Source organism: Poecilia reticulata, unplaced genomic scaffold (assembly GCF_000633615.1).
Source record: "Poecilia reticulata strain Guanapo unplaced genomic scaffold, Guppy_female_1.0+MT scaffold_260, whole genome shotgun sequence".
Lineage (NCBI taxonomy): Eukaryota > Metazoa > Chordata > Actinopteri > Cyprinodontiformes > Poeciliidae > Poecilia > Poecilia reticulata.
Window position 1 is genome coordinate 151358 of NW_007615043.1, and position 13900 is coordinate 165257.

The 13900-nt window shown below is 43.7% G+C and overlaps 3 protein-coding genes across 4 annotated transcripts in view; all 3 read left to right on the plus strand.

Annotated features, from left to right (window-relative positions):
• vcpip1 (valosin containing protein (p97)/p47 complex interacting protein 1) overlaps nt 1–3926 on the plus strand; it is a 10981-nt gene extending 7055 nt beyond the window's left edge. Inside the window, exon 3 of the mRNA XM_008402825.2 lies at nt 68–3926. Coding sequence (XP_008401047.1) covers nt 68–801 — 734 coding nt within the window. The 3' untranslated portion in view covers nt 802–3926. The remainder of the gene's footprint in view (nt 1–67) is intronic.
• A 982-nt stretch (nt 3927–4908) lies between these two features.
• On the plus strand, nt 4909–7818 carry LOC103460585 (zinc finger protein 771-like). 2 transcript variants are annotated; one of them, XR_001776291.1, is made up of 3 exons: nt 4909–5254; nt 6063–7109; nt 7197–7818. XR_001776291.1 is itself a non-coding variant. In XM_017303411.1 (2 exons), the coding sequence occupies exons 1-2, from the start codon at nt 5083–5085 to the stop codon at nt 7055–7057; spliced, it is 1167 nt and encodes a 388-aa protein (XP_017158900.1). In that variant the 5' UTR covers nt 4912–5082; the 3' UTR covers nt 7058–7129. The 2 variants fall into 2 exon arrangements, 1 of the variants encoding a protein (XP_017158900.1); XM_017303411.1 differs by lacking the exon at nt 7197–7818 and having other exon boundaries at nt 4912–5254; nt 6063–7129.
• A 104-nt stretch (nt 7819–7922) lies between these two features.
• Nucleotides 7923–13092, plus strand: dusp28 (dual specificity phosphatase 28). Its single transcript, XM_008402827.2, has 3 exons — nt 7923–8398; nt 9486–9894; nt 11384–13092. The coding sequence occupies exons 2-3, from the start codon at nt 9547–9549 to the stop codon at nt 11483–11485; spliced, it is 450 nt and encodes a 149-aa protein (XP_008401049.1). The 5' UTR covers nt 7923–8398; nt 9486–9546; the 3' UTR covers nt 11486–13092.
• Nucleotides 13093–13900: the final 808 nt, after the last annotated feature.

The window sequence follows — 13900 nt, forward strand, 5'->3', positions numbered from 1 at the left end:
CTGACTGGTTCTGGTTCTGGTTCTGGTTCTGGTCTGACTGGTTCTGGTTCTGGTCTGTGTCCTCCAGGCCTCATGGACGGGAAGCATTGCACGCTGCCTCACCTGACGGGGAAAACCTTCGTCTACAACGCGGCGGAGGAGCGGCTGGAGCTCTGCGTGGACGCCGCGGGTCACTTCCCGGTCGGGCCGGACGTGGAGGAGCTGGTGAGGGAGGCGGTGCTGCAGCTGCGCTCCGAGGCCTCTAGGGGCAGCAGAGAGGGCAGCCCGTCCCACGGCGTCCTGCGGCTGGGCAGCGGCGGCGTCGTCCGCAAGAAGGAGCAGCTGCAGAGCGTCACCGCCTTCCAGGGCAAAGGTCACTCCCTGGGGAGCGCCGGAGGCTCCTCCCCTCCAGAGCACCGGCCAATCACGCGGCAGCACAGCAGCGGCGTGGACCTGAGCGCCAGCGTGTCCAGAGGAGCGCCGGACCTGTCGGACATTCCCGAGGACGCCACCAGAGAACTGGTCCGCATGGCGCCGGGCTTCGTGGCCAGCAGGGACGGCCGGGCGCCCGACCCGGGCCTGATGGAGCAGCAGCGCCGCAAGCTGCAGGAGATGGTGTCCTCCATCCAGGCCTCCATGGAGCGCCACCTGAAGGAGCAGCAGGGCGCTGCAGGCGCCGTGGGCGGGGCCAGCCAGGAGCGAACTGCTGGGTCCAAACCCGGCACCGCGGCCGCCACGGGGGGCAAACCGGAGGAGCCAGAGGAGATGGAGAGCCAGGACGCTGGGCAGGGCAGCGCCAGCGAACCCATGGACCACTCCTGATGGCGCCGCCGCCACCGTGCTGCCTCCGCCCCCTGACCGCCGCCTGCTGCCCCGCCGCAGGCCGGACCCCAAAGCTTAGGTCTTCATTACGTCGCGTCGTCTTTACTGCATGACTGAGGAGCGAGCTGACCGCCCTGCTGCTGCCGCGGCAACCGTCGCTGAGCTGAGACACGGAGGCGGTCCGTCTGCGGCGCATCGTCACTCCGCCACTGTTCGTGTCTTTCCTCCGCTAACTGTCTCACCTCAGAGGCAGGAAATAAATCCGGAGCAAACGGATTTATTTCCTTCTTCAGGAGAACTTTCCCTCCAGCTGGTGACTCTTCGTCGGCTCCCAGCGTTCCCAGTCGCCTGGAAGCTGACCGGATTGTATCTCCAGCCTTCTGAATCCCTCCTGCTTCAAACTGACCCCAAAGAACCCGGTCAGATTAAAGAGCAGGGCCACTTCCTGTCTGCACAGGAAGTGATAATTGGCCCACAGAGGAGACGTAATCGCTTCCATTGCTCAACTCTGCTGCCTTCATCACCATCACCTGCTTTGCTCCCACCGCCTGGCTGAGGAATGCTGGACTCCTGAAGCCGCCAAACGGCGCCACCTGCAGGCCGGAAGGAGCTCCTGCAGAGGTTCACAGCCCAACGTGAGCTTCAGGTCTCTGCTGGACCCGACTTGGAGACGCAGCCGAGTGACGAATTAAAGGAAAACAGCGACTGAAGGAAGCGATTCTCCTGAATGAATTTATTCCAGCTGTGATTTTAGATTCGTTCTTCTTCTCCTGTAGGAATCTGTTCACAGCCAATCAGAGCTGAGAACCGGTTGGGTTTGCTTTAACTAAACACTAACGGATGAGTTCACAGGTAGGTATTTACAGCAGTGTGTGCCACTCACTTAATAAAACATCAAGTGTTAATAATAATAGTTTCTATGTACAACTTTAGCTGTTTTTTATGCACAGAAGCCATATTGGATTCTGAAGCTCTGATTTTTCCGGGTGAGATTCTGACGCTCTTCCTGGTTTTCCTCACTGGAAACTTGCAAAGTTAAACTCTTTAGTGTTCGTTCTGTTGAGTTTTGATCTCAGTTTTGAAGTAAGTTTTTCTAAACCCTGACAGAGTTCTGATCGTTTCCAGAAACTGATGAACATTTATTGTAGGCTGACAGGTTTGGGCTTCGATCTTTGAAACGGGTCAGCTCCATGTGTCCGGCTCTTTCCTGTCAGGGACACCAGAACCCCCCCACCTGTGGAGACGTTCAGACCTATGTTGAGCGTCGGCGGTGTGTTCATGACGTCCTCCATGCAGGTTAAACTCAGATCAACCTCAACGTCAGTCTGGAGGTTTCAGCTGTTTGTAATTCCTTTAATTCATCACTCGTCTGTTGAATGTAAAAACGTCCCAGCAGTGAAATGCCAAAGAGGGAAACGTTTTCTGATCGGCTTTTTTAGAGAAGTTCAAGTTGAGGATTCGGATTGAAGCAGGTTGACCAACTGGAGGTCAGTTTATGCAGCAACTTTTACAGATTAATACGTTTGTTTGTTTTTCATCCGTTTAAAAAATCTCCATAAAAGCGAATTTGAACATTTTTGTCTCCGTAAAGTTGATTCTAGCAGCAGCTTGAAGCCGAAGCTCCTGTTGCCAAAATCAGAAGTCAGAAAAAAACCAACCTGAAGGAAACATGAGCAGTGAGCGGAATGGCTCCCCCTGGTGGAGAGAGAGGCTCGGTGCAATTCTTCTTTTCTCAAGATATTTAAGTAAATATGTCACATAAATCAAGTTTAGATTTTTAAAAAGTGGCGATTCAAAGACGACAACAAAGAACAAATTTCCTAAAAAGATGTGATTTATTTCTCTTGTGGAGGGCATTTTTATTTTTTATTTTTTGAATTGTTTCTTTTATTTTGAAGCTTCTTGTCAAACCTGATTATTTTCCTGGGCTCTTAAAGCTGCAGTCACCCAATACCTGAGCAGAACTTCCCTCCATCCGGACCCACTTTCACCTGAACGTCTGTTTAAACAGCAGCCAAAGAAAAACCGGGTTAAAGTCGCTCCTTACATTTGAATATTTCACCAAATCACAAAATAAATAAAACATTTGGAAGCTCAGAAGTTTTGCTGGGTTACAAGAAACATGAAAAAATCTTGTATTTATTTTTTGGTGAGTTTTTCTGACGGTTGACAGATTGTGTAGCGTCAAACGGAACCGATCAGAACAAACCGTTTCCTGGCTCAGGTTTTCAGGACGGCTCCCCCTGCTGGACCTGAGCGCTGCTCCAGCACCAGAACACCAAAGGTCCGAATGACCGGTTCCGGAAGAACTCCTGGATTATGTCACATCTCAGGTTCTGGTTGGGCTCCAGGTCTCTCCTCACGTTTCTCATAAAAACTCATGAAAAGCTTCAAGTTTCAGTTTCTGCAGCTGAAGTTTGAAACAATCAGTTTTAATTTTAATGTTTTTAATGTTTTTTTTTTTTTTTTTTTGCTCATATAAACTTTAAAGCTTCTTATTTTGTTGAACTCGTCTCGCACAGTAACGCTGAGTTTGTGTTTTACTCTCTGATGCTCGTGCTTTTGGAGGAGGTTGTTGCCATGACGACAGCCAGAAGCGGCTGGACTCGTTTTAGTTTTATTTAATTTGACGAAAGCTCAATCATTTGACACTTAGAAAGTTGGTCTTTTGCAGATGAACATTTTTGGAAGTTGAGATTTGCTGCCAGTTATCAGGTTTCTGTCCATCTGCTGACTAGAAACTGGTTCTGGTTCTGGTTCTGTTCTGGTTCCTTCCTCAGAAATCATCAGTTTTAAAGTGTTGTTGTTTAAATCTTTAGTTTTCTGCTCCTGGTTGAAGTGAAGAAATGTAAAACTCGGCACTCTGAAGTTGCTGAACCCGGAGCAGAAGGGCCCTTCGGATCAGAACCTCCTGCTGTCACCGACCCGCGGCTCCTCCATGTTCCTGCTGTATTATAGTACATATTGTAGAATATTTGGACCTGTACAGAAAGCGCTCCGTTTCCCCCTCGGTTGGTTCTTTTGGATCTTCTGTCTGGTTGCTAATAAAACGCTGACGACACTCTGCTCCACGTCGCTGTTTGCATGAAAACTTCTCAGCTCCACCAATAAAATCACTTCCTCCAGCCGTTTGTGAGCCGAGTCGTTCTGCTGCCTTCATGTTTTACCTCCATCTCTGTCGTCTGTTGATCAGCTGCAGGATTCAGGCTGGAACTGGTCGTCTGGTCCTCAGAAACAAGATGGAGAATAAAGTCATTTAACAGAAATAAAGCTGAAATAATGCAAGAATAAAATCAATACAACAGGCATATGTTATAAGAATAAAGTGATATTAGGAGAATAATAATATTCATGCATCGTTTAGACTTCACTGTGTTTTTGTCTTTAGTTGGACTTTGAATTCAACTCGGCTCCCAAAGGAATGATTGAAACGAGGAAATTCACAAATATTTTCCTTTTATTTGTAATTTATTTTAATATAAATTGAGATTATTTAATCAGATTTGGTATGAAAAAGTCTGAGATTTTATATTGAAGCTATAATGTCCCTATAGGTTGGCCTCCACTTACTGTATTTTTATTTTTTGTGCCTGGATATGCATTAAAAGTGGAAAGTTTTCCTAACATTAGAATTGAGATATAAACATAAACAGAAGATTTGATTTCTCAAACATGGGAGAAAGAATCAATGCAACATTATATAAATGTTCAAGATGAAAGTAACATGATATAAAGCTAAAAAAAAAAATCGATTTTACATGAAACTGCCCCTTTAAAAACAGATTTAAGTGAACCAAGTCAGCTTTTGAGTAAAGATACTCGACTGTTTATGATGAAACTAAAGAAAATGCTAAATCAACTATTTGTTTTTACTTTCAAGATTTTATATCTGTAATAATAACTAAACTATACAATTGGATGAATAAAATGGTTAAACGTAAAGTTTCCATCTGCAATAACCACCTGCTCAGGGTGATATTTGTATGATTCCTGAATTATTGTCGCACAAAAATAAGTCCAGCGGTCATAAGTGGCCCCCACGCCGCACTTTGGACATTCGTGTCTTAAACTGAAAGACTAATATCTGGAGAAATCAGCAGACAAGCAGCTTTCAACACAGACTCCACCCAGCCAGTGCGCCACCATGTGCGCCGGCGTTGAGATGGTGCGGACCTTCTGACCTCCCGGCGGAAGTAAACACTAAGAAGCTAGCTTGTAGCTTGTAGCCTGCTAGCTCCATTGTGCGGGTTGTTTGTTGGTTTTCTCCGGTCAGGAGCAACAATGTGTTCAGCTCTGAATGTGAGAGAGTTCATCAGACAGCGGCTAGCTGCTGCTGCTGAAGAAATCTTCGCAGTTTTTGAGAAAACCGTCATTCAGTATGAAGAAGAGCTCGACCGTCAGCGCAGAATGATGGAAACGAGCTGGAAAACACAAACACCCCAGAAACCAGCAGGTATGGAGTTTTATATGAGCGCAATAAGCAACTACAGGGACGTGAGCTTAAATGTGAGAGCAGCTGCATTCATTTATCAGATCTGAAGAGATGACTGCCAGATTTAAAGGGCCACACACGCTCAGGATGCCGCCTGATCAGGTGGCGTTCTGGGACTAACGAGCTGTTTCTTTACCCTCAGACTTTAAACAGGCCTGCAAAATGAAATGACTGAAACGGTCATGTTTTTGTTTTCTAGTCTAAAAAATTTACCCATCTATGCTGAAATGTCAGGTAGAGAAACGCATAAAATTAAAAAAATGTCTTGAAAAAACAAGAATGAAAGACTTTACTGCAAGGACAAATAATCAGCATAACACAAATAATACTGTACAGGTTAAAAAAATAGAGAGGGAAATATGCAAAATGTTCCTGTTTTCATAAAAACATAAAAATGTGCAAATAAAAGCAGAGTTATGGAGGGATGTGGGAGGAAGGATCTGCTGTAGCGCTCCTTTGTGCACCTATGATGCAGCAGTTAACTCTCAACAGAAAATTATATATTTTATCTGTCTCAAAGCTAAATGTTTTTGTTAAAGCTCCAACAGTTATCCACTGTAATGCTAAAGCTAGGTCGGTTAAACCCCAAACAGGAAGTAGTTTAATCTACTTCCTAAAGCTTGTTTTTCTATTAACCAGCAGAGGTCAGTAGTTTGTTTTTCTACCAAGAGTTTGTCACGAATAAATTCACCTTTTATAAAAATGTGAGTGATGAAACAGGTTTGTGTTGATGTTTTTCTGGACTTCATCCACGCCGTTTCCCTGTTAGATCTTCCACAGAAACACGTTCGTCTGGAACAGGAGGAGCTTCCTGCCGAGCCGCTGCTCTGCCACCAGCAGGAGGAGCCAGAACCTCCACAGATCAAAGAGGAGCAGGACGAACCCTGCAGCAGTCTGCAGACGGATCAACTGCAGCCGAAGGAAGAGTCCAACACGCTGCTGGTGGCCCTTTTGTATGGGGAAGGGGAGACCGGAGTAGCAGAGGAAACCTTTGATGGTCTCCAGCGTCTGCATCAGGACGGAGGCGAGGATGTAGATCTAGGATCCATAAAGACAGAACCGGTGGGTCAGGAAGGACCTGACGACGATGGCAGTGAGATCATCAACCAGGACGTTTATCCGGTTTCAGACAATCAGCGTGTTTCTCAGGCAGGACGCATCGCCTTAAAATGTGACATTTGTGGAAAAGTCTTTAGAAAAAAATATCACCTGAAGATGCATCACATGAGCCACACGGGAGTGAAGCCGTACGTCTGCAATGAATGCGGGAGAGCTTTCAAAGCCGCGTCCGCACTGAGATATCATGCGAGGATGCACACGGGCGAGAAGCCGTACTCCTGCGAGACGTGTGGAAAAAGCTTCAGGTCCAGCTACAGCATGTTGGTCCACATGAGAACCCACACTGGGGAGAAGCCATACCTGTGCAACACCTGCGGGAAGAGATTCACCAGCTCATCAGCCTTCAAGTGGCACACCGCCATCCACATAGGCGACCGCAGGTATTCCTGCCAGATCTGTGGGAAAAGTTTCACCCAGAGCGGAAACCTGAAGGCTCACATGAGGACGCACACAGGAGAGAAGAAGCACTCCTGCAAAACCTGCGGGAAACGATTCAGTCGGAGCAACAGCCTGGTCGTCCACATGAGGACGCACACAGGAGAGAAGCCGTACTCCTGCACCACGTGTGGAGAGAAGTTTCAATACACTGCAACGCTGAAAAAACACGCCAGAACGCACACCGGCAACAATTACACATCTGGCTGAGCTCCTGCATGTGAGGACGACTCTGTCCAACACAGAGGGGACGAGTGTCCCGGAAAGAGATGAGAGAGATGAGATGAGAGAGATGAGAGAGATGAGAGAGATGAGATGAGAGAGATGAGATGAGAGAGATGAGAGAGATGAGAGAGATGAGATGAGAGAGATGGCGTTGGGGAAACGAGAAGTCAATCAAAGCTATGTGAGTTTACAACATGTTCTACCGGAGATCTTCCAGCAGTCTGCAACAGAACCAGAACACCGAGGCCTCACAGCCAGGTGGAAACTAGCTCCCTCTACTGGCCAAATGGGGGAAAAGCTCAGAAGAACATTTTAGCTACGAGTTTGAGGCGAATGATGGTTTAATGTCAGGAAGGTTGAGTCTAAAGTGCAGAACATCACAGACAACCTGGAGCGTCTCATTCATGAACCCACTAAACAACAACAGTGTCTTCAGTCAGAGGCTCCTGGTGATTCACTGTAACACAGACTGCTACAGGAGATCCTTCCTGCTACAGACATCAGCCTCTGCAACTCTGAAGAACCTTGGATACGAGGAGCTATAACATTTAAATATCTGCCATTTAGTTTTTTACAGTAAAGAATCTTTTTTTCTAAACTAAGTTTCATAAATTTTTCCAGTTTTACTAAAAACCTTTTTTCCTTTTAACAGCCTGTAACGTTCCTGAGAGAAATAAATCTGTGGAAAACAGAAAAACCTGAATAATTTCATTAATCAGATTTTTATTAAAACATTCAAAAACAGATTTCAGTTTTTCTTCACTTTCCTTTTATTTCCCTCTAGTCAGTTTTTCTTTTCTGAACAGAAACTATATTTACATATATCAGATATGGAATATTAGTAATATTAGTTAATATTAAAGTGATTCATGCATGTTTCTCATTTTAATCTGTAAGATTTAATAACGTTCAGATTCATGCAGGCTGTGCTTCTGTTCCCTCAGTTTGAATCTGAGTCACATTTTTAAGCCATAAAACAGAAAATCTGCTGGAAAAACATGTGAGTGGAACATCGTTGAGGTGAAACGGAGCCAAACATTTGGTGAAGTGATTTTCATGATGCTGATTCTAAATATTAGCTACAGAAACTCTGTTTCCTGTCAGGCGTTAATCTGAGCAGCATTAGGACCCTGCAGCTGTCGGCAGCATAAATATAGCAGCAGGAGCAGTGTGTGTGTGTGTGTGTGTGTGTGTGTGTGTGTTGTTGATCAGAACAGTTGGGGGTCATGAGGAGGCCTGAACAGCGGATCGGTTGGTCTGCAGGAACGGACGGAGAACGGGTTCCTCTGAGGAAAAGCAGATTCATTCAGGAGGATCCAGCTGCAGGTCAGACCGACGTGTGTGTGTGTGTGTGTGTGTGTGTGTGTGTGTGTGTGTGTGTGTGTGTGTGTGTGTGTGTGTGTGTGTGAAATATCTAAATTATCTGAAATAATTAATCGTGTCCAGATTTAAAATTTATTTTAATGCAAAAACATTTAATATCATAAAAATGAGAGAAATGACGCATCTCCACTGTAACTGATCAGGCTGGAGAAACTTCACTGCTGTAATAAACTCTGGATGTTTGGCTTGTTGGGTTATTACAGAAGCTAAATTAGCTGTTTATTACAGATATATTTCATATATTACATATCCAGTGATCAGCATCATCGAATCTCTGGAAACTGAAAGTTTTTTCCCACCTGATTCTACAGAAACTGGGCAGCATCTGCTGGTAGCTTCCATTTTCTGCCACCAGGTGGCGGCACCATCGCGCTTTTAGCCGAACTGTTGACTCAGCAGGTAAATGCGACTCATCAGATTCTTTCATATCAAACTGAACGGACAAATTCTGATCGTTTATCTCCACAAAATACCAGATTTGTGTCACTTCTGTATGTGGAACCAAATCACGTCTGATAGTTTCACAGTCTGAACGTCATGTCGCGTTTTATCCGACGTTGTTTACATCCAGACGGTGAATCTGGATGTAAACAACGACTGAAATGATTCATTCTGAAGTGAAAGAAGTTTGTGTCCAGTCAGGTTTCTCTCCGGAAGCTGCAGCTCCGGTCAGATGCGTTTTGTTTTATGATCGGCTGACCGCGCTGGCGGCCATTTTCCTGTAAACGGAGCGCCGCTGTGTCATGTCCACGTTCTTATTCTGCAGGTCGCTTTGGGGTCAGAAACTCTTCACACACAATCTGTAGCAGGAACGCAGAAAAAAATCGGACTTCAGTGAAAATGTTGAGTTCAGAACTAAAGAGTTTATGATTCTTTTCTGTCTTTTCTCTGTCAGGCGACAAACGTTTTCCATCAGCAGGAATCTGAGGAGTTGAGAGAAGATCTTTGTGCAGGATTTGGATAAACTCCTTATAATTTTAGTTTTGTTAAACTGCCCGTCTTTAACTCTCCTGCTTCTCCTTCTGACCAGGAAGCTGTTGGCTTTGGTAAACGCCGAGGTTAAGTACGGAGGCCCAGGAGGGTCAGACAGGATGCTGCAGCTGTGTAAAGTCACCAAGGCTCTGTTCATCAGCAACGCCCGCTCCGCCTGCAGCGACGACCTGATCCAGCAGGAGGCGGTGACGCTCTGCATCAACGTGTCCAAGCAGCAGCCGTTCCCCACCAGCAGCGGCGTCTCCAGGATGCAGATCCCCGTCTACGACGACCCCAACGAGGATCTGTACCGCCACTTTGACCGCTGCGCCGACGCCATCCAGAAGGAGGCCAACCGCGGCGGACGCAGCGTGGTCTACTGCAAGAACGGACGCAGCCGCTCGGCCACCATCTGCACCGCCTACCTGATGAAGCACCGCGGCCTGACGTTGACGGAGGCCTTACAGGTGATCCGGGGGTTCTGGGTTTGGGGCTTTGCAGATGTAGAAAGAAGCCGAATCATCAGAACCAGAATCATCAGAGAGAAATTACAGAGTCATCTGCATGAGTTCAGGTTTTCACAGAGAAGCAGCAGAACCTGGTCCGGTTCGGCTCCAGTCCAAACAAAGCCAGTTTTTACTTCAACCCGTTCAGCCGGAGAGTTCTGAAAGTCCGGTTCTCTTTCTAACAGCGACCGACTGAATGATGTGACGTTTGGTCCCAACAGAAGCGAAGCAGATGTTCAACAGTGACCTTTGACCTTCTGTGTGTTTAACAGACACATTAAATTCCCACTGAGTTCATATTTGTAACTCCGGGTCAGAACCAGCAGCTGTAACCGGATCAGACGGTGCCGGCCGGTTCCGTCTGCTCAGCAGAACCGAAGGTTTTAATGTCCCAGGTGACTTTGGACCCGACAGGCGGAATAAATTCCTGCTGACGTCTGAGTGACCTGAGCTGAGGTCACCGAGCTGAGAGGGAAAACATCCCGGCTCCGAATGAATCGGATCAGAATCTGATGAGAATCTGATCAGAATCGGATCAGAATCTGATCAGAATCTGATCAGATCTCTGAAGCAGCTAACGATCAGGGTGATGGAAGGAGCTCATCCAGCTCAGACATCAGAAACGGAGCAGGAACATTAAAAATCAGTTTATTATCAGATCAAAACACCAACAGTCATGGATCACTGTCACTTTTTAAAGGGGCAGAGCATAAAAAAATCATTTGACAATAATTACATTTATAAAGAATAAATAACTGAAGTGATGCAGCTTAAAGATATAAGTTTAAATTATGAAACAATAACAGGAAATAAAAAATAAAATCCTGAATACCTTAAATTATGTCATAATGAAGAAATTAAATATGATGCAGTTTCTTTGTTTATGATGTCGTACAGTATTATTATTATTATTATTATTATTATTATTATTATTATTATTATTATTATTATTATTATTATTATTATTATAATCCATCATGTATAAAATCTTATAAAATATTTTTTAAATCTTGTCTTTAAAATATTTTTCACACTTTGTTATTTTAATTTAGTGTAAAACTTTATATCTGATGCTGATGTTAAAGATGAATTTTTCCTCTGTGGGACAATAGAGATTATTTCTGTTTCTATTTTATTTTATTTTATTTTATTCTTTGTGAACTGTCGGGTTGATCTGATTGAAGCTGAAACCTGAAGCCTGTTTTTGGTCACATCTCTTCATTTCTGTGCCGCTTTAGTTGTTTTTCTTCACCTAAAATAGTAAAAAGTTTTATAAATGTTTCCATAAACCCGCCGTCTTTCTGCTCCTGCAGTTTAAAGGTGTTTATTTCAGAGCAGTGATTCACCTGAACCACCAGCAGAGGGCAGCACCGTCCGTCTCTCAGAGCTCAGGTGTCTGGACCCGGACAGAACCAGCCTGATGGTTCTGATGGTTGTTGTTTCCTCCCAGAGGGTGAAGACGGCTCGGCACGTCGTGGATCCGAACCCCGGCTTCATGTCTCAGCTGCAGCGATACGAGGAGGAGCTGAGGAAGAGGAGCGGAGCCTCCTGATGAAGCTGCGGACGTTTTCCTCTCTGCTCAGAGTCGCAGCTTGAGTTTGAATCTGAAAACTGAAACTGTTTGGAGATCAGACTGATAAAAACAGGACAGAAACTGAAATCAAACGATAAGCAACCACAAAACTAAGAGATTAGATTTGAGAAGTAAAATCCTAAAGACTCAGAAATACATAAATAGAGTTTATATTGTATAAAGTGAAATGTTGACATGTTACGTCATAAGATGCAGGGTTTCAACTTTAGATTTTAGTTTTTAATCAAATCTGAAAAATAAACCCATGAAAAACAAGTAAAACTTTGCAGAAAACATGAAATCCGTTAAGAATTTTATTTATTTACTTTATGAAAAAGCATAATTATTCCTGTGAAAAGTGACTGAATGTGGAAGTGAATGTCCAGAAAGTTAATGATTTATTATTTTAATTATGAGATTTAAATAACAAACTTCTTTCATTTCTCCTCTTAAATAAGAACCAGGTTCCTGAAATATATTAGTTTTTTTTGGGGGTGTTTTAATTTATTAGAGCATTTTTAGAACAAACATATTTTTAAAATCTGAGTTCTGTTGAGTTTTCTGGCTCCATTTTTATGTTTTTCTCAGATTTGATCTCTAGTTTTTTCTGACCAAAGGAAAGAAAATCACAGAAATACAAAAAGAAACTGAAAGTGATGAAAACATTTCGTTAATGATCGTTTAGAAAAGGAAATAAATAAAACTTTATTATTACCATATTTGGACTCTGCAGGACAGAAACGCTCCACTTTTCCTCCAGCTTGACTTTAATAACTTTGGTCATCAGAATCACCTGAAATGTATTTTCTGACATCGATCATTTTGGCCTGATAGATCTGTGATGAGTAGATAAACATCTCATCTGAGTCGGAACCTTTTGATCTGGATCACTTTGTGTGAAAAGCAGGTTTGGTTTTAGACAGAAGGTCAGTTAAAGCACATCAATCATTTCTCAACCTTTTATGGAAAACAACAGATTTTGTTTTATCAAAGGAAAATGCAATAATAATAAATCCAATTCCTCAAGTCTAAATCAAAAAAAGCATCTTTGTGGAAACTGACATCATGAACTGGTTCAGATATTTTATTTGTTTTTGTTTTTCAAACATTTAATCAAAAGCACAAATTTAAAACCAGGCAACTAGAGGGAAGTTTTAGAGATGAACGTTTTCCTGTTCAGTCTCTAATTAAACGAATAAAACTCAGGTCAGGACTCCATGTTTGTAAAATATTAAGGTTTTACTGGCTTCTCTAGGTGAAACCATAAAGATGTTAACTGTTGAAACTTGTCAGAAGTTGTTTAAATGTGGATGTAGATGAATAAACTCGGTGGGTTTTTTAGATTCGTGATATTTGGTGAAGCGTCTGTAGATGTTCGTATCTCAGGTGAATCTTTACTCAGCTTGAATAAGTTCATCATCATATCTACTTCAAACTGTGTTCAGTTCTTGGAGCTTTTTAGCGAACAGTAAATGCCTTAAGTGAATTTACCACCTGAATGTGTCACTGTCCCTTTAAGAAAGTGTGCTCTCAGTTTTAACTGGAGGAAAATGGCAGTAAATATAATAAACAGTTCTGCTTTCTGATCTCTGTTGTCCTGTTGCAGTTTGTTGGTTGTCATAGTTTCACCTCAGATCGTCATCAGATCATCTCATGATCATCACATTTAATCTTGTTTCGACACTAAACTGATGTACGGCAGCCAGGAAGGCACAAAATAAGTGGAGATTGTGAGAAAACTCTGCTGTTAAAGTTTATTATTCATCCAATTCGATTCATTTCAAAGTTGAATTATTTCTCCCAAACAGAAGTTAATGTCTTCAGTGGGTCTGGTTGGTGATTCTGTGGGCAGAGATTGAAGACTGTCTGAGTAATGAGCCTGTCGGCCAGAAGCCCTGGATCATTTAAATAATCTGAGTTAAATGTTTTATTGTAGATGAACATAAAACACATTCAGATGCTTCAGAGCCGGGTTTAGGAAGAAGTTTGAACATGTAATATCTGGTTATTGACCTGAAGTACGAAGGTCAGTGGTGATTAAACAGACACTGAAGCCTCTCTAGAGTTAGCAGGTTTATTTAGCAAAACGTTTTCCATCAGCACTGAGGCACTGAGGCGTTCCTGTGGGTTTGACGGAGCAGACGGTTGGTTGGTTGGTTGGTTGGTTGGTTGGTTGATTGGTTGGTTTGTATGTTGGTTGGTTGGTTGGTTGGTTGGTTGGTTGGTTGGTTGGTTTGTATGTTGGTTGGTTGGTTGGTTGGTTTGTATGTTGGTGGGTTGGTTGGTTGGTTGGTTGGTTTGTATGTTGGTGGGTTGGTTGGTTGGTTGGTTTGTATGTTGGTGGGTTGGTTGGTTGGTTGGTTGGTTGGTTGGTTGGTTGGTTGGTTGGTTTGT

What these genes read in the sequence shown, in the direction of transcription:
- LOC103460585 (XM_017303411.1), top strand. Translation starts at nt 5,083, where the DNA reads ATGTGTTCAGCTCTGAATGTGAGAGAGTTCATCAGACAGCGGCTAGCT. An exon ending in AACACCCCAGAAACCAGCAG is followed by an intron (nt 5,255 to 6,062) that starts GTATGGAGTTTT and finishes TTTCCCTGTTAG; the next exon opens with ATCTTCCACAGAAACACGTT.
- dusp28 (XM_008402827.2), top strand. Translation starts at nt 9,547, where the DNA reads ATGCTGCAGCTGTGTAAAGTCACCAAGGCTCTGTTCATCAGCAACGCC. An exon ending in CGTTGACGGAGGCCTTACAG is followed by an intron (nt 9,895 to 11,383) that starts GTGATCCGGGGG and finishes GTTTCCTCCCAG; the next exon opens with AGGGTGAAGACGGCTCGGCA.